A 22,050-nucleotide genomic window follows, 5' to 3' on the forward strand; every position below is an offset into this window, starting at 1 on the left:
TACAGGTTTGGTGTCTTTTATTTCACTTGAGTTTATTTGTAACAAATGAAACTTGTGTCGACAAAGAACAGAAATCCATACAGACCCGTGTGTGTGTTTTTCCCCCCCACATCCTCAGTTTTGCACACACACAAAGACCAATGTAAGAAAATAAAAAGCACTTGTTGACCCAGAGCAGAAAATGAAAAACAGACAAACAAAAACTTTACATATACAGACCAGTTTGACAGTACTGATCCAAGCAACACACCATTATTTTCATTTTTATACAATTTATATAAACTCCAGTTTTTAATCCATCTACAAGATACATTGGGGTCAGGGGGTTAAAATAGAACACTTTTATGGTGAAATTCATTTGTGGTGCAGCAAAGCCACGAGGTGACATATTGCACATATTTCTGTGCCATAAACGGTGATTTCTGGTGCAATCTTTTCTTATATCACTCTGTATATCTGATATAGTAGTTCACTTTGTCTTAATTTAAGAATTTCAATTAGTCTCTGTGTTCGGTGTTATTTACATATACACAACTGTGTGAGCATTACAGGGTCCACGTTGAGCTAGTTCAAGTAAATCTTTTTTTGTAAAAGGGGGTTGGGGGTGTGGCGTGGGCTGACAGAGATAAGAGGATTAAGTGCATAGTACAAGAGAAAGTGCAAGTCTTCCCATTACAGGTGCGACCAACGGGGCATCTCCAAAGTGGTACCATGCATACAAAAACAACACCGGGGGCACCAGAATGGTGCCATGATTAGAGAGCAACATGGGAAAGAGGAGGGCAGGACAAGGAACACTGTTGGCTGTGGGATTGACTCCTGTATGCACAAATGTTGTCATTTTGCTTTTTTTTTTCTATTCAATTTGTCAATAAAAATGTCTATGCTGCTTTGATTTCCTCACGTAGTGGCCAGATGGTGTTTATTCAATCACATAAAGGTGCATGGGGGTTTTTGAATAATAGTATAAATTATCAATTTTTTTTCCTTACATAAAATAAGAGTTAATTAGATAAAAAAAAATACTGTACAGTGATGCCTTGAGACTGTGTACAAGCGACTTCACTTGTTTTTTTGGTTTTACATACAAGGCGGCAGTTAACTTTGCTCACCATCATAAGCGATTCGTTGGCGATTAGTTAAAGATTAATTAATCAAACCAGAGGCTTCAAGCTTTTTAATGCCACCCTCACTTGCAGTTTACTGTCAAACTAAATGACACTCCTTACGTCCAAATACTTTTGCCTTGCCCAGCTAGCCTAACGCTAGCGTATAATGGAAAATTCCATTGACATACTAACGATTAGCATTGGTAGTTGTGGTGTTAGGAGGTTTTAAACAATGGCTGAATTACAGAAACTAATATCTCAAGGCACCACTCTATTATGGTAATGCTGATTTTTTCCCCCTTCTGTTTCTCCTGAATGGAATAAAACCAGGAAAACTGAAAAGAAAAAATCTTGAGAGGAAATCTATTTGGGGTGTGGTGCAGCCTGGAGTTAATGAGAGTGGAGGCCACTATTTGAGGAAATACAGTAAATGAAAGCTTGCCTTTGCATCACCGCAGACATTTTCTCATTAAAAAAATCATCATTTCATTCTTTGCTCATACTTTTGAAATAAACATTTGTTGTACTGCAGTTGAGTCTTGCTCATTTGTTCTCCTTCAAAGCGATATGACTGCATTCCTTTTAAAGTGATGACGAACCAGCCTACCATAGAAAAACAACAGAATACAACAGCAATTTCCACATAGTAGAGCATAACAAAATCTTACACAACCTCTCGCTCTCTCTCAAACACACGACAAACATACATAAGTGTGCATACGTAAAATACACAAGAACCCTTAAACGTAACTTTATCAAAATAGGCGTGTAATATAAGGCACTAGAAATCTAAACTTAAACTATTCATTGGGAGTTGGGATCGTTCGTTAGTTTCCCGGTTACCGTGACGACAACATTGTCTATATGGGGTGGCGGCGTGATACGAGGAATCGAATGCTGAACGTCCTCGAGTCTGGGACATGATGCACCACTATTTATCTTCATCATCATCATCATCATGGCATGTGACTGTAGTAAATAAGTGGACATAAAAATATATATATAGTACATCTACTTATTGCACACGGAATCAGACAGACGCACAAGACAGTGGTGAGCATTCCGGTGAGAACGTTGTCTTGACATATTTCCATAATTCTTGGTCTAAATCTAGGTGACGGTTTGAATAGTTTTAACTGACCCCCCGCCCCCCCAAAAGAAGCCACTCCGTGCACACTCTACAAATTTGTACTCTTTCTCTCTTTCTTGATTTACACAAAAATAATTTTCATGGGGCCCAAACCACCAATTTTCTATTGCGTTTTTGTCCTCATTGGGGTTGCGGGTGAGCTGTAGCCTTTGCCAGTTGACTTTGGGTGAAAGGTGGGTTCCACCCTAGACTGACTAGTCACAACCTTGAAGATGACATCTAACCTGAAATATTAAAGCCCAAACCGAAACCCAAGTTTAGTCCCTTCACCTTATCACTGACCAAAAATCAAAGCTGAACTCAAGTGAATGCTCTTATCATGAAATCATGAAATGTAACCCTTCCCCCAAAACGTCAAGCATCAGGCAGGCAACGACTTCATCGAGTTGCTCATGCAAATAAAAGTGAGAATAGAACAGTTAATGGTGGAACTATTCTGAGAAACTGCCAAGTCCCGCGGCTTCTGATTGTATTTCTTTGAATAAAAATGTTTGAGAACATAAAAAATGCACAACAAAACAGAAAGTATAAAAAAAACAAATGGGCGACCAGCTTTACAAGAGAGCCCACATTTTTTTTTTTTTTTTTTTTAAGGAGTCAGTTGATCATTTTGTTTGTGGTTGTGGTGCTTTTTAAACCTTTCACAATTTCCTTGTCTTAAACTGTGAAGACTTAAGTCGAACTGGTGCTTTTTTTATTACTATGTGACTAAAATGTCTTATTCATTTATAGGAAACCAAAGTCTGCTTCCTAAAAAAAAAATAAAAAAAAAATAAAAGGGGGGAAAACACTTCCTGGTGTCCATTGCGGCTCTTTGTGTCCTTAATACTGTGTGCTCGGTGAGTTTCCACTCTCCCGTTGGCAAATCTCCGGTGTGCCAAAGTCCCACTTTGTGTCCGTCCACGAGACGTCCATATGATGGATGCCTTCGTGTTGGTCTAAAGATAGAAAAATCAAACGTCCTGTGACACTCTATCAATCAAGATTGGTGATGCTACACTGGCGGTGGATGAGGTGAACACTTCCACACCCAAACAATGTAAAGCAACCCTGGTGCTTGGAAAATAGCACTGACTGAAACCAAAGACAACGTAGATTCGGATCAAGTATTGGAGCGAGTTGCTTCTGACTGACCAATGGGCGTGTTTGGGTGAAAGGGCGGGTGGAGACCCCTTGTCAAGCAGGTTGCTATGGCTCAGTTAGAGGTGCTCTTTGTGGGTACGCAGGATTCCCCCCCTCCCTCCTTCTTCACTCTGCATGTTGATGGCGCTCACTTCACAGACACGTCGCCGCCTAGCACGTTCATCCATGGATTAGGTGGGACGTGCCGTGACGAATTTATGTTGCATAGTGATCGAAGCTTCCGAGGTACTCCAGACTGGCGCGGTAGCAGAACTGGTACTGGTCCTGGAGGAGATAGCGCACACCAGTGAGAATTGGTTTAAAAAAGGTCAGAGACCTTTTTTTTGCCGGCTGACCTCTGTTTGAACGGTGGCAGGTCTCTGCGTGCGCAGCATCTTGACCGTCTGGAAGATGTCCACCACGCCCTCGTACCGCATTCTCTCCAGCACGATGCTCAGCGTGATGAACACGCCTGTCCGGCCCACTCCGGCACTGGTGGGAGACACGGTGAGTTTGGTGAAATTTCCACATAGAAGGCAAGGCAAGGAAGTTCTTTTTCTCTTACAGGACATTTTCTACATAAGGAAACTCAATATGCTTCACACAACCAAAAGACCTGAAGACCTCTGAAGACATTCAATCTGGATTTAAAAGCTTGGTGTTGACTTCATTTCTGTTGGTAGCTTATTCCTATGGATGTCAACAATTTTATTTTTTTTACCTGCAGTGCACAGTAATCGGTCCATCCTGGCCAAACTGTTCTTTAGTTTTATGCACTTGTCCAATGAAATCAATGAATCCCTCCCCTGATTTTGGCACTCCTTGTTCTGGCCAATCAGTGAACTGGAATTGACGAACCGTCCGCGATTGGCCATCCTGGAGGAAGAGAAAATACATGGCTTATTACTCTCGGACCTTTTAACAGCACATTCCATCACACGTGCGCTTTGTGACTTACTCTGGCGTCCGTGACTTTGAATTCTCGGAGGATGTATTGAGGCATGTTGTACTCGGCCATGGGATCCACCACAAAGTACTGGTACCGAGCTGAGCGCTCTGCGGGCCAGTACTGGTGACATTTCTCCTGAACGGACACAACAACACGCAAAGTGCGACATCGTTCAGCATGCCCCTGGAGGGATCTACTTTTGTTTTGCCGTGGTAGTTTTTTTGTCAATATTCCTACCGGACTTTCAGATTGCTACCATTTGCTAGTCGATTTGAGTTCCACTGTGTATTAGACTTCTTGATTACAAATCAAATAGTCGGTTGTAGCCACTTTTCTCGGGATTGCAAACAAAATGTATTCTAGGCATATCATTTCTTCTCATTATTGAGAGGAAAAAGAAATATTGAGTGAAAAGAAAAATGTGGAGCCAATGATATCAAAGCATGTATATATCTACCGCTTAAAAGCAGACAATAACAAGGCAATTAAAGATCCATTTTTGAACATTATGCGAAACATATTCCTCTGTGAGTTCATCTTTACCCAATTAAACAAACAAAAACAACAGTTAATATTCTTGCATGTCAAAGAAGTAAAAAACGAATATGGGCATATTGGATTGTATATTATTCAAAACTGTACAGATTTCAAAATCAATACTAACCAAATTACAGTTTGAGCAAAGTTGGCAGAAAGGAGAACGACAAACAACAAAACAAAAAATATTTACAATAATTTACTAAATAATTATTTTATTTAGTTTAGTATTTTTTTTATTGTTTTAAAAACTAAGTTATAATTTTATAATAAATAATTTACCATTTACAATAAATTTGTTTATTATTTACAATAAATTAACAGAACAAGTATTGTATGTGCGAGATGAATAAAAAAATAAATAAATACAGGGGGCTCATACTTTGCCAACTTATGATCGACAGTCATTCCTCGGACAAAGTGAAAAACTGCACACGGCATCGACTTTTTATTGCAGCATCCTTACCCGTCCCATCTCCCTCAATTTGGTGAGCATGACAACGATGGTGGAGTTGTGTTCCCACAGCATCCTCCAGTAGTCCTCAGTGGTCTCGGCCAACGGGCCTTGTGTCGCTATGTAAGCCTTCTGTTGCCTACGATCACAAACCTGGTGTTACCAAACAAGGCAGTCAAGAAGAAGCGGATGCATTCGAGGTGTGACTGACCTATAACCGTCGATGAAGCTAGCGTTGATGTAGTCCGACCCCTCCACCCCTCTGATTGGCTGCAGGGGCACACGTGTGGTCTCGTAGGGCATGATGTTGACGAGCTTGTTCTTGAACTTGTTGCATGGTAGGTTGGCACTGACGAAGCGCGACGTGTGGGCCTTGGCACTGGCCAGACGCTGGCATACAAAAGAGGTCGGGGCATGGATGAGGCGTGGGCAGATATTTGATGAAATTGACTTTCAAAATGGAAATATAGTCACTAACTCTGAGAAAGTCATTTGTTCTATTGTGTTCAATCTGTCTTTCAATTATTACTTTGGCGTTGATTACCAAAACATCAGAATTTTTAAGTACGACACTTAAATTTTACTACACTTTTTTTTGACACATGTACATCATAGCTGTCACCGTGACACTTTTAATTAGTGTGTTAATTTAATTTTTAAATGTTTATAAGTTGACTTTTCAGTTCCAGTATCTAACAAAAATGGCACAAGTAAAGCCTGATACTACATTGCACCAACAAAAAGGGATCATTAGGGAAAAGAATGGAAGCCCGAAAAGCAGCGCCTCGCTGAAATGTCTTTTCAAGCAAGTTTTCTGGCGCAGTGCACAAGTGAAATGAGAAAAATCCTATTTACTGGCCAGCCTCCGGGTATACAGTCAGACAAGTGAATAAACAAGAGAATATTATGGGATGGGGGCATTGAAAGGCAATGGGAGGAGGCGCATAATAAAGACAAATGAGAGAAACAGCAAGAGAATCCAAAGTTGGGGCAGGAAACCACAAGGCCCCGTGTTGTCTCACTCTACATGTGTGACCCTCAAGTGATCCCGTAGCCCCGCAACACACACAGAATTGTACTTTCTCACATTTGACCAATGCATGACGTCTGAATACGAGAGAGAACAACAGAGACCAGGCGGAGGCAAACCACAGACTCCACGGGGAATGAAACAATACCCCTCGCTTGGTAACAATAGGGTCCCACAAAGTACGCTTCCAATATCGGTGGCTATGGGAATGTTGTGGGAGAAACAGACTTACTTTATTTTCTTTAAAACGGAACAAAGAGGGAAAATCCCCCCTAAAATCCCACAAGTTTAGATGCCGTTTATTTTGGTTCCCTTTAGTCTGGTTTTGATCATCAACAATCAAGATGGTCTTATCAAGACAATCGGGGGACAAACAGAGCATTGAAAACATGTCATTATTTTGACCATGTCTGGATAAAATCATGCCCAGTTGGCACCCAGAAAGAAAAATAATCTTCATGTGAAGTGAGGCTCCTCCTTAAGACTTCAGTGGAACCCCGATAAAGTCTCTGAACTCATCATGGATGCAAGCTTTCAGTAACGGTAATTTCTCGAAAATGTAGAAAATGTAAATGAATATTGCGTAGTGCCACGAATATTTTAACGTAACTTTTTTTTACTCAATCCTTCAAGAGAAGAATATGCATAGGAAGTGACAGAAATAAACCTTCCCCTGTGTGGTTAATATGTTTTTAATGATTTCAATCATTGAATTCATCAATTCTAACCTTACACTAATTGCTGAAACAGTTTGTATTCTTAGAGATTCCCGCGGTTGATGTTAGATTTACAAGTTCAGTGAAAAAAAAAAAAAAGTAAAGTGTATTTCCATGTGTTGGTCCACGGTGCCCAGTAACACTGAGATGGAATCTGATGAATGAAGCAACCCAGCCACGTGTTTTCCATCAATACAAGACTGGAAAGACAGCTCGAAGGGCGCTGAGTTCATTGTCATTCTCTGGCGGCCGCTGCTGCCAGGACAGGAATTCTGTGGCATCAGCAACGGAGAGCACTGAAACAGGCTTTAATTGAGTCTATCAAGATGTGACCTTTTCCTCAGAAGTCAACTTCTGGGACAACATTACCTGTTTTTACATTGGCTATCCACACTTGTAAAACAGTCTTCCTTTGAATCGGATGGTAAAATGCTTTTCACTTTCAATCGTCAGTCTCGACTACATGAAGAGTCTCAGAGCTGAGCTGTTGGAGCTAAAAGAGCCTCTAACTGCCTCAGGAAAAATGCTGTCAGAGATTGTCAGGGTCAGACAATCCATGCTCATGCATACGGATTGCCGTGAGAGGAACTCTGCCCATGCAGATTTTCCAGTCAAAAGCCACAATATGAGGTGGAGTTTGGTGAATTTCAAGGAGAAAAAGCTCTTTCCTCCCATTAAAGTCATTTGACCTTTGAACACATTATTTTATGTTGCAATTTCTCAATTAGGCTTGGATGTAAAGTTCAGGGATCATTAACCTCCCGTCCGCGTGTGTCTCTTTTTTAAAGAGCTTTGAGTATTGACCTATTAAAACAGAGATCAACTCAGAGGATGCTCAACTGTGCTAACGAAGGAGCGGAGTCAATTTTACTCTGGGGATGCCGATGGATGGATTGATGACTATCTATTTTCTGGACTGGATTGTTGTTAACTGCTCACCTTGAACTCCAATTCCATGCCGGTGACATTGTCGCCGGGTTCAATCTGCGTCAGCCTCTGGATGTATGAATACAAGTTCCTGGCGGCGACCTCTGTGTTCCCGCAGGTCACGGCCTCCAGCAGCGCGTCGTAGATGAAGATATACTGGTCCTCCGTCTGGACCATGTAGTTCCTCTGCGAGCGCATGAGCGTGACGTGGCCGTAGATGTCAACCGTCTTCTCGTGCTTGATTCGTTCCGCCATGGCGTCGATCACGACGAAGCAACCTGTGCGGCCCACTCCGGCACTGAATGGGTAAATGATGACGTTAATTTAAAAAAAAAATAAAATCTGAATCCGTCTTTCTGTCGCGGATTTGAATTTGGTCTCAGGCCCTCCTGTGCGTGTTCTTCCTGAGGAATTTAAGCTACACGACTTCTAAACCTGCTCAGAAGGCTGAAACAAACTTTTATTGTGAATTAGCATGACTGCATGTACTGCGTAGCGAAATTTCCAAGATGAAATGTCAAAACATGCCAATTGTGCAGAAAATTTGACATTAGCAACGCATCAGCAGTAGCATTGGGAATATTGTCTTCGATCCACACAGTCAAATATGAACTGCTTGAAATCCCAACTCATATCTGCTCTCTGTACCGAATTGGTAAAACATCCTTAGCAAGCAAGTTCCCTTAAGTGAATGAAAACCTGTCTAAATGGCAGAATGAATATCGGGGTGTGAGATTGACTGCGGTGGAATGAGATTTTGTCCCATTGTTTGATTCCCAGGCTGCTTGATACATTAAGGCACATTATGACGTAGGCTTGGCGAGATAATTAAATTTGCCTGCTAATCCTTTTAGATACTCCATCTGACTGCGAGGATGAGAAGCTTTTTTTTTTTTTCCTGACAACCTTTTCACCCTCCCCTCCCGCCTTGACCGCCCTTTCTCAAGTACCTTTCACACATTCCACCATCAGCCTGCGTTTCCTCTGCACCTTTCCTCTTCTTTTATTCACCATTTCCATTCGCCGTGTCCACTGTTTGACCTCGCCTATTTTCCCTCGCTCCCTCCGCTTCTCTTCTTCTGCTCATATCTCATCATTTAACTCCCAGTCCCTGGCTAACTCGTCCTCTCAATCATTCTCAATCACCCCCCTTTTTCCCTTCTGCATCTCACCGCACTAATTCTTCCTTTCGGGAGCCTCTGGCCCGTATTCCCTCAGCAAGCTTCTATCGTCTTCCCGTCCTGCTAACTGCAAATAGCAGCTTCCTTTCAGCCCTCGGTAATAACAAGTCTTTCCTACTGATCTGACAATGTTTGAATAAATAAAATGATGAACCCTAACCAGCTGGAGTGGTCAGCGGTAAAACGCCGCTTATGTAAAATAAGGTCAACATACAGGGAGCGTTGAGAAGAAGCTTACTGAGGGCGGACCGCAAAGGTCTTATGTAACAGCAGGTCCAATTGTGGTTTGGTTCAGGAACTATTAGTGCTCACAGTTGGATTGGATTGGATTTGTAAAATGAGGCTGTGGAGTGAAGAACCACCACCCCTATGGCTACTTATACACTCTGACCGCCAATTTAATGAGTCTCCTTTGTAGACAATCCAGCATTATTTTGGCGATAGAGCCCAAAACGTGTGTATAAAAATCAACTCACTCACCTGCAGTGGACGATCATTGGCCCTGCATCTGCAGGGTTGCAGGCCTTGACCCTTCGCAAGAAGGCCAGGAAGGGAGTAGGGTGCTCAGGTACCCCGTGGTCCGGCCAGGCTGTGAATTGGAAATGACGAACCTCACGCTTCTCATTGGAGCCACTCTAGAAACACATATAGCCAAAGAGCTCATTTTATTTAGGTTAACAAATAACATGAGTTAAGAAGTTTGTGTGGTTTCATGACTACTACAACCAAAAATCTGTCGGTCCTCCCTGACCCCATCAAACAGGGCACAGTGGTCGAGTGACCCATCTTTCAAAGTAGGTCAGTAGTCCCATGTTCGGTCGTTCCATTTTTAATTCACATAGCAGCAAATGGAACGTTGGCTGACTAATACACACTTGATGATAGGGTGTGCATTAACAGCAGCTGGAGGGTGAATGAGGTATTGACTCGAAATAAACGACCACACTGATGTTGGCGCTGGTGTTCATGGTGATGAATTTAACCAAGTGGCTTGGATGCTTTGCAATGTGGATCACACTAAACATTCGTGGAGAAATGAGCCAAGAGTGAGACCAAAAATCTTTCTACGTAACTAAGGAGGCTTAATTAGGTCACATTATAGTGCATATAAAGTGTCCGGTTAGTGTATAAGGGGATCCATTTCCCAATTTGCAGACCACTATGCATAAATTCACCTCTTTAAATTTGTTTTCCGAGCGGAACATATCCTCAAATATTCACTGGAAAAACTCACCTATTCATAAATTTGTGTGTTCTTTATTTAATACATAAAATGCCACAAGATGGCGCTAAAACTCTGGATAATAGGAAAGTAATAATTGGAATATGGCAATGATTGCAGGAGTTGTATATTTTGATCTAGATGAGATTTAGATTAGATTTGTTTTGTTAAATCAACATATGTACTGGGGGAATCATATTTAACTTTTTTTAAAGGACAATTCTGCATGATGAACTTGAAATAATATTATTTATTAATATTTTTAAAATGGTAGTTTGTGAAACTTTAAGCAATTAATATAGGCAATTATAAACATTATGTGGGGCATCTACTTTTATTTTTTGAGTAACAGGACTCTGTCTCGATCCCCCGTAAAAAGCAGGAACTGAGTTAGTTTACTCTGTTGATCATGAAGATCATTTTAAAAACTGAACAAGCCACAGTAGCCACATTTTTGACAGAATAAAAAATGCTCAGGTTGAGTGAGCGATTGAATCGACAACACATGCATGTCGCTGCTGTCACATGGCAGCAAGTGCGTATCAATACACAAGCAGCGTAAATATTTGAAGGGATCAATACCCACCGGTAAACCGCATGGCGCTTGACTGCACATGTCACGTTACCTTGTAAAGCGCAAAGGTCCGGACAGAGTAAGTTGCCAGCTCCACCGTATCCAGTAGAGTGACCTGGATGAGGCCGTAAGTTTCCGTGCCTCGTGTTGGCCAGTACTGGTCACACTTCACCTAAAAATCAAAACAGAGAATTTTGTGAGATATCAGGCGCTTGTTTTGTGACAAAGACGACCATGTGCAGAGTGTGTACCGATTTAAAAAAAAAAAAAATAAATACAAGGGTTGGGGGATTTAAACAGATCAGTGAGACTTTGCAAAATTCAAACAGAAGTGTTGGAATAAAACTGTGCTTGTTGAGACAACCCAATGTGTGAAAACGGTTTTAGTGTGTGTGAGGACGGATAGCTTTTTAGAATGAATGTGATCCTGTGCAAGCAGTGTCTGATACCCTAAAACTGTTCACCAGGAAGCTTCCATACATCTGGCAAGAGCTCACAGCGATTCACCACAGAGCTGGAAAAGCGGAGTGAGTATCACTTGACTCGACGTGGCCCTAACGCTCCAACCTCACAAATCCCCAAAAGGCGACATGGTATGCCTGGCCACTCAAAACACCTTGAAATTCCCCCCGCATCACAGCACCGTACTTGTAGTTTTTTTGGCTCAGCCTCAGAGACCACAAGAGAGCCAAGCATCCCAGTGGAGCGAGAGGCGTGTATTCGAGCCTTGGCAGAATCAGGCCAAAGCAAACGTTACTCGCTGATCCCTCCGGTCCTCACATCAAAGACGGAACGAAGCTCAGCTCAGCTCAGCTCCGCTCCGCATTCCGTTGCTCCAGACCGAGGATTAAGCATTTAGGCCCGGGACGTTCGGGTTGTAATTACAACTTTTCCACCGTGTTCCCACTAGGCCTTCAGACACTATCAGGACAAGAACGGTCTTCTGTGGTGGGGCGGGGGATTGAGAACCACATTTAAACACCCATCACACAAGTCTGGTGTGGACGCCATCATACTCTGGCATGCAGGCCACCAGCAGATCTAAGCTGTTGTGTGGTTTGCTTCAAGGAAGAACACTCCTGATTCCATCTGTTCTCATCTTTGCTGGTAATGCACCAAGGCATAGCAGCTAATGGAGATGGGTGTTGAATGTGATTAAGTCTCCGACCCCATCAGGTTTATAGCAAACATTTGAAACACTAAAGAGCCGGGCAAATATTCAGAAGACCCAAATTCATCCTCTTTACGAGGCGGTTGATGTTCTTTACAGAAAAATATGCCACGGAGTTCATTCTTACCAACGCCGTAAAGTTTTTCTTTAAAGGCCTCATGGTATGAAATTTAATGCTACACATTTTACTGAACCGCAACTAGACAGGAAGCACATTTGTAGGTGTGATCATGCAAGTGTAGACACTAATGTGCACTGTTTCTGAACTTCAGTGGTAACAAGAAACCCAAAGTCAGTTCTCATTGACTGCGGGTGCTTTGTGGTGCTTTGAAAATAGTTCAACTCATCGCATTTGGCTATTGCACAAGGGGGGGAAACAGCGGAAAAAAAGAAAGAGGCACTGAATAGAGAAGGGAGGGTAAGGAGAAAACCATGTGAGGAGAGGGTGTGCATTTGGAAAGGGATTAGCAAAGGGGAGAAAGCGAGATCTTGCCTTAGAGAAGAAATAAGAGGGCATCTGAGGGTCAAAGAGACACAACAGAGACAGTTGGAAAAGGTTGGAGAGGAAACAGCTTGAACACAATGCACAGGTTAATAATAGGAAAAGAAGCACAGACGAGAGGAGAGGATTTTTTTTTTTTTGCTTCAAAACACATGAGCATGATTTCTTTCTTTTTTTTAACCCTGAGCTAGTCTTGTTCATTTGTGTTCTTACACGACAGAAGGCCTTGAAGCTGAATATTTTCTAATTCATTAGCCAATTTAATGTGCCCGTAACCACCCTCCATTATTATTAAAGTCTCATTCTTTGGTAAGCAACCGTCCTTCTGCGTTTCCTTAATGGAATTTCCTTTGTACAAACAATAAAACATCCTGGCATTTCAATCTCATTTTAACAATCCCCAATATGCTAACTTTCAAGCCTCCTCATTATGTCCGTATAAGAACATATATATGGGATTGTTCCAACGGTCACTTGTAAATTTCACTGGAATAATATGTTTTAGACATTGTTGCTGGAGGATCTGGTTCTAATTTTAAACGTATAAACTTTTAAATGAGATTTCCTCACAAATTGTTGAGATAAAACCACAAACATATTGTATCGCTGATGCGAGCAAAAGGCTTGCCAAAATAGTTATCCACAAGAATTCACACAATGTTACTCAGAATCCAAATTAATGTATGTATTCAATTTACGTCGCCATCTAATAAAAAAAAAAAAGTACCAGTGACATCTGCATTGGTAAAAATCCCAATAAGGCCTGTAAAGTTTCCCTCTGCTGGTATAATATTATCCTTGGCAATATGTAATAGTTTCCCTATTTTGCAGCTATTTCCAATTCCATCTGTCTTTACTCTTCTATCCGCCATGTCTTACCCTTGACTTCTCCTCCAGCTTGGTCATCATGATAATATTGGCTGTATGCTGCTCCCACACCATCCTCCAGAAGTCCCCAAAGGTCTCCGGAAGGGAACCCTGAGTGGCGATGTAGGCATTTTGACGCCGGTAGCCATCGATATAGTTAGCGTTGATGTAGTCACTCCCTGGGACACCTGAACATGAAGAAGACGTGTAATTTAGGGACATTTAACTTTTTTTTCCTTTATGTTCTTCTGTGGGCTTTAGCTTGTATTTTTTTTTAAATCTTTTTATTCTATTTATTTTTTATCTCATGCGCGGATCGGTTGGCACTTTTTAAATTTCGTTGAACATGTGACAATGACAAATAAAGATCTATTCTATTCTATTCTATTCTATTCTATTCTATTCTATTCTATTCTATTCTATTCTATTCTATTCTATTCTATTCTATTCTATTCTATTCTATTCTATTCTATTCTATTCTATTCTAATAAACCTGATTATTTAATATATTTTTTAGAAATAAACCTGATTTATGGCCGGAAGATGAATGTTTTTACATGGTACGTCCTTTGGTGCTGGATTGTTCCGTCGTCTTGTTTTATAATGCATGCTAAGACGATCATGTGTCTAATCTGATGTGTGGCTTTGAACGGCAATATGACTGTGAGGCCGCCTGTATGTAAGACGAGGCTGACACCGCTTGTGTCCTGGAAGGGATTGGAGGTGTGCGTGTGTTTGTGTGAGTGCGTGTATGTGTGCGCTTGACGTGAGAGGCCATCTGTGTGTATTTGATTTCGGATCAGTCCTGCTCATCTGGGGCCTAATACCATAATCCCCCAAATCACTGAGTCATAGCTCAAACAAACAAGCATACACAAGATGTACACACTCAAAAACACACTCTCACAAACACGCACACGCAGTAAGCAGTGACCTGATTATGCCAAAGTGGGGCACACAAACTTTTTTTTTGCGTCTTTTGATGGCAATTTACAGTGACACAATTCAGATGGCGATAAATGAAGGTAAATGAAGTTTGAACACTTTTAAATTTTCCTGTCACTGAATAGTCTGCTGAATAGACAGCTTTCATACAAAATATTTTTCTCCAGTATTTTGTAGTAAATTCCATTTTTCCCATTTATTGCTGTTGAGGGATTACAAAAAAAGATAAGAAAAGATTGATAACAAAATATTAATCATCACTTATAGTTAATGTAATATGGAATTAACCAATTATTTAAATGAAATCAAAAAAACATAATGAAATGTACTATGTTTAGAATGATTATTCTATTGTTATTTTGTAATTATATTATTTTCAAGAATAACCATAGTTTGCCTGCATGCTTTTAGACGCTCACTAAACTCAAGTATGAAGATGGCTTTGTTTTTTTGTGTTACCGTGGAAGTGTCCTGGTTGGGTTCCATCCAAAGCTGAGCTTCCACTCAAATAGCTGACTTATTTTTCACACAATGATTTAATTCCAAGTTGTTGAGGTCCCCTGAGGCTAACGCTTGTTTTCCTTAATTTTTTTCAGAGTAAATTCCAGTAGTCATTTCACACGCAGCAGCACTACCAATTAGACCCGGACATCATTTGAAGACCATAATGGCTGAAGATTGAGCATCATTTACTTCTTTGAAAGGGGGGGGGGGGGTGTTGCAGACGGCACTTTATCACAAGTCTTTAAAAGGCAGCTTAGCGAAAAAGCTTTGATATGCTACAACTTTAGTGCTTGGGATGACAGCAGACACATTGTGCAGGGTTAACCCGCCCACACACACACACACACACGCACACACACATTTTCCATTAGAGTCGCTTGGCAGCTGAAAAAGCTTTCATTATGTGTGTATGTGTGTGTGAGACGTCTGGAAGCGAATGTGCATATCCTTTTGCATAATTTTATGTTGATGCTTAACTTTGTGTGTGTCTATATACACTGTATACAATATTTTATGCAGAGATAGAAACAAACATAGGGACAGATAGTTCTGAAGAAGAGCAAGAACTGCGGTTGGGCTGTGTGTGTGTAGATGTCTGTGTGTGTTGGGTGGTTGGGCTCCTCACACATGCTCTGCCCAGATAAGGCTCATCTGTTTGGGTTCCACCCTCTCTCAATATTGGGGCTGCCAATTTCTCTGCCTTAGGTCTATCGCACCTGAGTTGGCTGAATGTGTCTCCAGACATATTAGGGGGAAGAATGAGATTTTTTTTTTCCTTCTGTACTGTGAAATGATTAAGTAAATACTTACAATAACACACACACACTCAGTTGAAACAAGAGCAATGTCGTGCAAGCAAGCACACGCCCACACACGCAAACACGCTGGCAACACGTCTTACCTTCGATGCCAGTGAGTATCACCCTGGAATGGTCGTAGGCAATGACGTTAGCGTAGCGGTTCTTTGGTTTGTTGACCTCCAAGTTGGAGTTCTCCCAGGTGAATTGTTGACCGGGGTCAATTGACTGCAAGGCAGAAAAAGACAAAAGTTACCGTCAAGAGTCAGGGAACAAACTGATGCTTATCTTGGATGATGTTCACAGGCGCCTTGGCACTTTGCGTTGTTTTGATTCAAAATGAGAGATTGTTTTTGAAATGGTTCTTTCTGCATATGGTCTGGCAGCTGTACTTGTCTGACAAATCTTCACAGCATGGATGTTGGGGTTGCCGCGATTTGAAGGAAAATGTAGAAACGACATCTGGAACAGCATGTTGGGGTTTTTATACTTTATTTTTTGGGGTTTCGTATATTGCCTGCTTCAGGATGGAACCTTCGATGTCACACTTTGATAAAAATCATACACTGTTGGTCAATTTATGTGTGGGTTTGACATTTTCATCGACCAAACAACTAAAAATAACTTTTTGGCAGGAAGAATCCTGCTGTCCTGAATATTCAATGCGATATTTAAAAATTAAATAGTGAATATTTAACAAATAATAATGTAAAAACAACACTACCGCGACCACCGATAAATATAACTAGTGATTTATATCAAGTAAATATCAAATAATTTTCTTTAAAGAGGTGAATCCTTCCAAAATTAAAAGCTGTAAGGGAAAATAATGACATGAATAATGAGAAAGCGTATGACAGATTGGGCAAACTTGGCTGCTGTTTTTAATGAAGAAAGTGCAGCACATTTTCCATCCATCTGTCCTTCTGTCTATCCTTTCTTGTCATCATCAGAGTTGCAGGTGTGCATGAGTCTATCCCAAGCTGACTTACAAGCCGGGCGCATCCCGTACTGGTCGCTTAGTCAATTGCAGAGCGAGCTACGGTTTCATTTTGGCCAAATGGAAAGCACCGCCGACAATTCCAAATCAAGTACAAAGTGAAGAAATGCAGGCCAAACGGGATCTTGGGTTTCAAGAAATAGAACAGAAATAATGCAGGGACTTTCCGCTGTCTACAGAGAAGAGAACTAACAGAGAAAGATGATATATGCTCAAAAAGATTCCTCTGGGAAAGAGAGGATAGTTGTGTTAGACCAACACATTAAGTTCCTGGAGGGTAATTACAGTGTAAGCATCTCTGCAAGCAGGGAGAGGCAGACATGAGGTCATTATGGAGCTGTCAATGGAGAGAAATGACGAGGAGAGAGCCAAAGCAATTTAGCAATTGTGAATATTATACGACGCATAATTATGGTTTGGTTGGGGGGGGGGACAGGGGTGGTACTGTGGGGCTGCGTGTGTTCATACATGTGTGTGCGTTTCAGAGCGATTCCGTCGCTCTGCCCAATATCATGTGCGTCTGATTATTTCACCGCAATCGTTTGTGCTTCCCTCCCCTTCGATGCCTTCGCCATCCGTCTCTCTCGCTCGCTCGTTAGGGCCTCGCCGGCGAACAAAGCACACAGTCATGCAGAGAGAAAGCCAGGAGGCTCAAACCGCACGGCTGCTCGGTCCATCCTTCTTCGGGTCCTCTCCCAAAGCGTTTGAAACATCCTCAAGCTCTATAATGTGCTTTTGTCTCCTATATAAGTGCCATGCATCAATTGGAAGCTCATGTCTCCATCAATCAATCCAGCCCTGATCCAAAAAACTTAATATCTCTCTGTGGAGATAATTGTGAGCTCTAGTTGCTAAACTGTCAGCATTTTAGGGAGGTTTTTTCGTGATGTACCGGGGGTGGAAGAAAAACTTCAGCCGAGCAACACACTGACTGGCTTTATGTGTCTCATGGTGAGGCTGCAGCGCCTTTACATTTCTATCAGCTTCTCCTCTTTCTGCATCAGTGGACCGGATAACAATCTGGCTGTAAGCAAACTTTCCTTGAGCCTTGCAATTTCAATTTCCATCTTTGGGCTATGTGGAGAAGAGCACGAGAGCAGAATGAGAAACTCGTTCATTCTTGCATCGCTTTGATCGATATACAGTATGGTTAGCCGGGCAAAAGTAATGGGACAGCTGGCCACATGCAGTCGTTTTATATTTACACTCGTCTGGGAATACTTGCTACAATACTTTGGAGCGTGTGAGGTCAGAGGTCAGAATAATGGGATTGCATAAGAATTGAGCCTTGGTCCTGGGGTCTTCCTAGTTCTTGGGATGTTTTATCCTGCCTTGTCCAAGTTCCATATTTTCCACAGTGCATCAAATGTGGTAAGCACGTCTGAATTCCACAATATAAAAAAATGTAAGTTTATTTAAAATTTTAAATCTCTAATAGGTGTGGATGAGTTTTGTAGCCTGGGAGTCAATGACAACCAGTCAAGGCTTCTTGCTCTCTTGCCCAAAGTCAGCTGAGATAGCTCTGAACTGGTTAAGTGGTGGACATTGAATAAATGATCGAATGAATAATGAATAAATCTTTAACCGGCAAAGCCAAGTCCTTACAGACTGGCAGTCAGAGACAATCAAAAATTCTACAATGAGAGGGAACTCTGAGGAGAATTCATTCCAAAGTTATTAAAAGTGGGCAAGAAATGATGGTCCCAGTTTAACATGGATGTAAACCAGAAAAACTCAAGTTATCTTCTCAAGGGGGGGGGGCAAACGATTGGCATTCCTACCTCGTACTCTTGTGAGAACTTGAGATTGTCGTTTGCTTTGAGGCGCTCAATGTTATCTGCCAGCTCCGAGACGGGGACGGGTGGGTGACTTGCCATGCCTGCCCAGAGAAAAAAAAAAAGAGACCATTTTGGAACATGTACAACTTGACTTTTTTTGGGAGTGGAAAATGTTAAGAGAGTTAAGGAGATTTTGTGTGTGTGTGTGTGTGTGTGTGTGTGAGACCGCAGTCACAGCGGAGAAAGCGAATGGAAGTGTTTCTTTGTTAAGTGACCATTCTCCTTCCAAAGCAGACAGAAAGAACAATGTGCGTGTTTGGAAAGTTACTGAGGCACAATAACATGTCCTTTGAGTCGGTGCAACACGGCTGGTGGAGATTTTAAAAAAGGCACAGACGGTTAAAAATTTAACATTTGGGTTTAAAAAAAAAAAACACTTCTAAAACAACACAGTGGAACCTTTAAATTTGATTGCCCTTGAAGTTGTACAGTTATTATTTTTTTTCTTTTTAAAAAGGCATCAGGCAAATGTAAAAGTGACTTTCACAAATGTAATAATTACCATCAGTTTTGACGGGTTGTAGGTTAGAATTGCTTTGCCTCATACCAAAATGTGTTTCTAATATTTTGGACTTTTTTGGCACGTACTATTTGGTAAACACATGCCTCAAATCTGCATCTGAGTGATAACAAGAAAAGCATTATGCTTGTTTTTTTTTTTTTTTGCTTCTTTGCTTCTTCACTGACATTGACATAATCATTATTTTCTAACATTTTAGTTAAGCAGTTTAACTTGTTTTTACTCAATGTTACACCGCCTGCTAAAATGGCTCGATACAAAAGATTCAATACCAGAGTGATGAAAGAAAAAAAAAAAGCATTCATCTTTAGAAGTTCCACCGTACCAAAGCTCATTGATGACATGTCAATTCAAGCAGCTTCATCCTACGTGGGATGAAAGTTAGTTTGCATGAATGTCTACAAGGAACACAGACAGATCGAACGAATGAGAGAAATGAACTGGCAAAGAAGAAAACGATGACAGCAAATCTTTGGTGGACCGTGAGGCCAACTAACTTGACAAACGTCGATAACCACGGTACACTGATACACGGTAGGCTGAAAAGGAAACAATACCGCAGTTAAAGAAACAAAAAAACTACACTAAGAGCTAAGTGTCTGTGCAGATATGCTTACCTGGAGTCTGGAAGTTGATTCGACGCAACTCCACAGGGTCAGTGGGATGGTGAGACGACATGGCTTTGCTGCAGGGGAAACTGCCCTTCCTGCCCTCGGCTTCGGCTCGTTTCCTGCGAATAGCATCAGAAAAGCCCTTTATAGTCAATTCTCAAAGTGTTGCAGGATATTTGTTGTGCGAACTAGCAATTGCAATGATTTGAGACCATTAGGAGAAAATCTAGAATCTGGAAAATCTTTGGCATTTTGGATTGACAAAAACATGTCAGCATTCACACACACTTTCATAGAACAGAAATTTAAATTAAATATTGCCTTTAATTTTTTTTCTTTATATCTGTGTGTACGATGGCTTTTCATTTACACAAAAATAATTAAGGGATTTAATAATCTCCCCAAAAAATGGAAAGCAAAACCTTAGTGTTTGTTTGTTACCTGTCAGGTTTGCTGGATCCAGATGGAGAGAAGAAGGAGCACAAAAAGGAGCAGACAAGGATGGACAACATTATTATCTGTTTTCTATTACCGTACTTCCTCTTCTCTTTTACAATTATTTATTATTAAACAAGAGACAACAATCTGAATCCATCATCCTCTCGTTGCCTTATAATAGCATCTCAGATGGGTGCATCTATATTTAAAACCTCACTCTGCCCGGTGCAGCTTAGCTTCAAGGTGCTCATTAATGTCCGGTGATGATTCTGAACTTTGGATTATTAGCATCCTGGATATTCATTTCCTCATACCGCATCTGCAGCAGCAATTATTCATGTGCGGTAACAAAGCTTTAGCCGAGAGGCCTGATAATGATCATAAACAGTGATAATGTTCGATAAATGCTACCTCCCATTCATTTGCAGAGACAAGCACTTTCTCTCAAGGTTTGTAAAATGAAAAGCAGATTTTCACAATCAAGCCTTAATTAGTACAAAGTGTTATTGACAGTAGTGCGGATATCAAATACAGTTGGTGGAAAGGAATCAAAAGGATCTAGATTTCATATTCAAGGATCTAGATTTCATATCCGTCCATCCGTTTGTCCGTCCGTCCGTCCGTCCGTCCGTTTGTCCGTCCATCCATCCATCCATCCATCCATCCATCCATCCATCCATCCATCCATCCATCCATCCATCCATCCATCCATCCATCCATCCATCCATCCATCCATCCATCCATCCATCCATCCATCCATCCATCCATCCATCCATCCATCCATCCATCCATCCATCCATCCATCCATCCATCCATCCATCCATCCATCCATCGCTATTTACTTTGCTTACCTTTTGAAGAGAAGGATGGCAATGACAATACACACGATGAAGATAACGGCCAACACAGGCCCAACCACCCACAAGAGACCCTCTTCCTCATCCACAATTGGCTGCGGGTCCACACCTGATGACGTCACGGGATCAGAATATGGGCTAGTGGAGAACATGGTCTGTGGGAGAGAGCGTATGAATGTTAAAAACAAAAACACATTGATGAACTTTGAAGGTGCAGTTATCTCTTACGTTCTCCGAAAGGTCAAGCAGGGCGAGCACAAAGAACACATATTCCTGGCCGTTCTGCAATGGACGGTTGCGGAAGTCGCCGTAGTTTTGCCCATTGCCCAGCGTGAACTCAGGGGGGAGGGCTTTAAAGTGAGCGCTGACGTAAGCTCTTGGATCTGATTGGCCAGTCTGTCTGCGGATACGGAGGGCACGGCTCACGCTGGTTCGGTTAATCTCTCTCAGCAACTGATGTGGAAGGGCAGCACAGTAGGCAGGAATAATTAGCAAGGTTTGAAGAAAAAAAAAAAGTTACAGGCCACACATAGACAAACACTTCTTGACAATTTAAAGTCTTCAATTAAAGCAACCACTAAATGTTTTTGGGATATTGGACAAACACCCACTAAGAGACCACACAGTAAGGCTGGCAACTCACTAGTCAACTGTGATGCATCCTGTAAACCATAATTTTCCTAAATTTAAAAGTAGGATCCCACAAACCATTACCAAAGTATCAATGGAAGAGTATCCCCAGAGCCCAATAGCCCACCGTTTGGTCTTCTGTTAACTATTATCTCCTGAATATAAACAATCTAGTCTTTCACAAATCACCATTCAAGTATCAATGGTGTCTTCTGATAATATCTATCTATCCGTTTTCAGAACACACGCTAAAATCGAAAGTTTTACAAAGCTTTAATGAAAATATTCAGTCTTACTGACATGAAGATCTTGTTTTGGCAATTGGTCACTCTCCCTTGCAATAGTGTTCCAAATTGGATTTAGGTCAGGGCACTGTCAAGAACTCTGTTAGAGCCATTC

The 22,050-nt window shown here is 41.4% G+C and overlaps 1 protein-coding gene across 7 annotated transcripts in view; it reads right to left on the minus strand.

Moving 5' to 3' along the window:
* ptprdb (protein tyrosine phosphatase receptor type Db) overlaps window positions 1-22,050 on the minus strand; it is a 117,617-nt gene continuing 95,567 nt past the window's right edge. For 3 of the 7 annotated variants that reach the window (XM_061274696.1, XM_061274694.1, XM_061274695.1), the window contains 17 exons: window positions 21,250-21,474; window positions 21,016-21,176; window positions 20,168-20,179; window positions 19,733-19,845; window positions 19,613-19,654; window positions 18,539-18,636; window positions 15,862-15,985; window positions 13,524-13,699; window positions 11,024-11,143; window positions 9,656-9,810; window positions 8,007-8,292; window positions 5,533-5,711; window positions 5,334-5,460; window positions 4,340-4,465; window positions 4,103-4,257; window positions 3,738-3,873; window positions 1-3,666 (listed from right to left, as the gene is read on the minus strand). In XM_061274696.1, coding sequence (XP_061130680.1) covers window positions 3,598-3,666; window positions 3,738-3,873; window positions 4,103-4,257; window positions 4,340-4,465; window positions 5,334-5,460; window positions 5,533-5,711; window positions 8,007-8,292; window positions 9,656-9,810; window positions 11,024-11,143; window positions 13,524-13,699; window positions 15,862-15,985; window positions 18,539-18,636; window positions 19,613-19,654; window positions 19,733-19,845; window positions 20,168-20,179; window positions 21,016-21,176; window positions 21,250-21,474 — 2,304 coding nt within the window. In that variant the 3' untranslated portion in view covers window positions 1-3,597. The remainder of the gene's footprint in view (window positions 3,667-3,737; window positions 3,874-4,102; window positions 4,258-4,339; window positions 4,466-5,333; window positions 5,461-5,532; window positions 5,712-8,006; window positions 8,293-9,655; window positions 9,811-11,023; window positions 11,144-13,523; window positions 13,700-15,861; window positions 15,986-18,538; window positions 18,637-19,612; window positions 19,655-19,732; window positions 19,846-20,167; window positions 20,180-21,015; window positions 21,177-21,249; window positions 21,475-22,050) is intronic. The other 4 variants (XM_061274700.1, XM_061274698.1, XM_061274697.1 and 1 more) reach the window with 3 other exon arrangements.

Source organism: Syngnathus typhle, linkage group LG3 (genome assembly GCF_033458585.1).
Source record: "Syngnathus typhle isolate RoL2023-S1 ecotype Sweden linkage group LG3, RoL_Styp_1.0, whole genome shotgun sequence".
NCBI classification, from domain to species: domain Eukaryota; kingdom Metazoa; phylum Chordata; class Actinopteri; order Syngnathiformes; family Syngnathidae; genus Syngnathus; species Syngnathus typhle.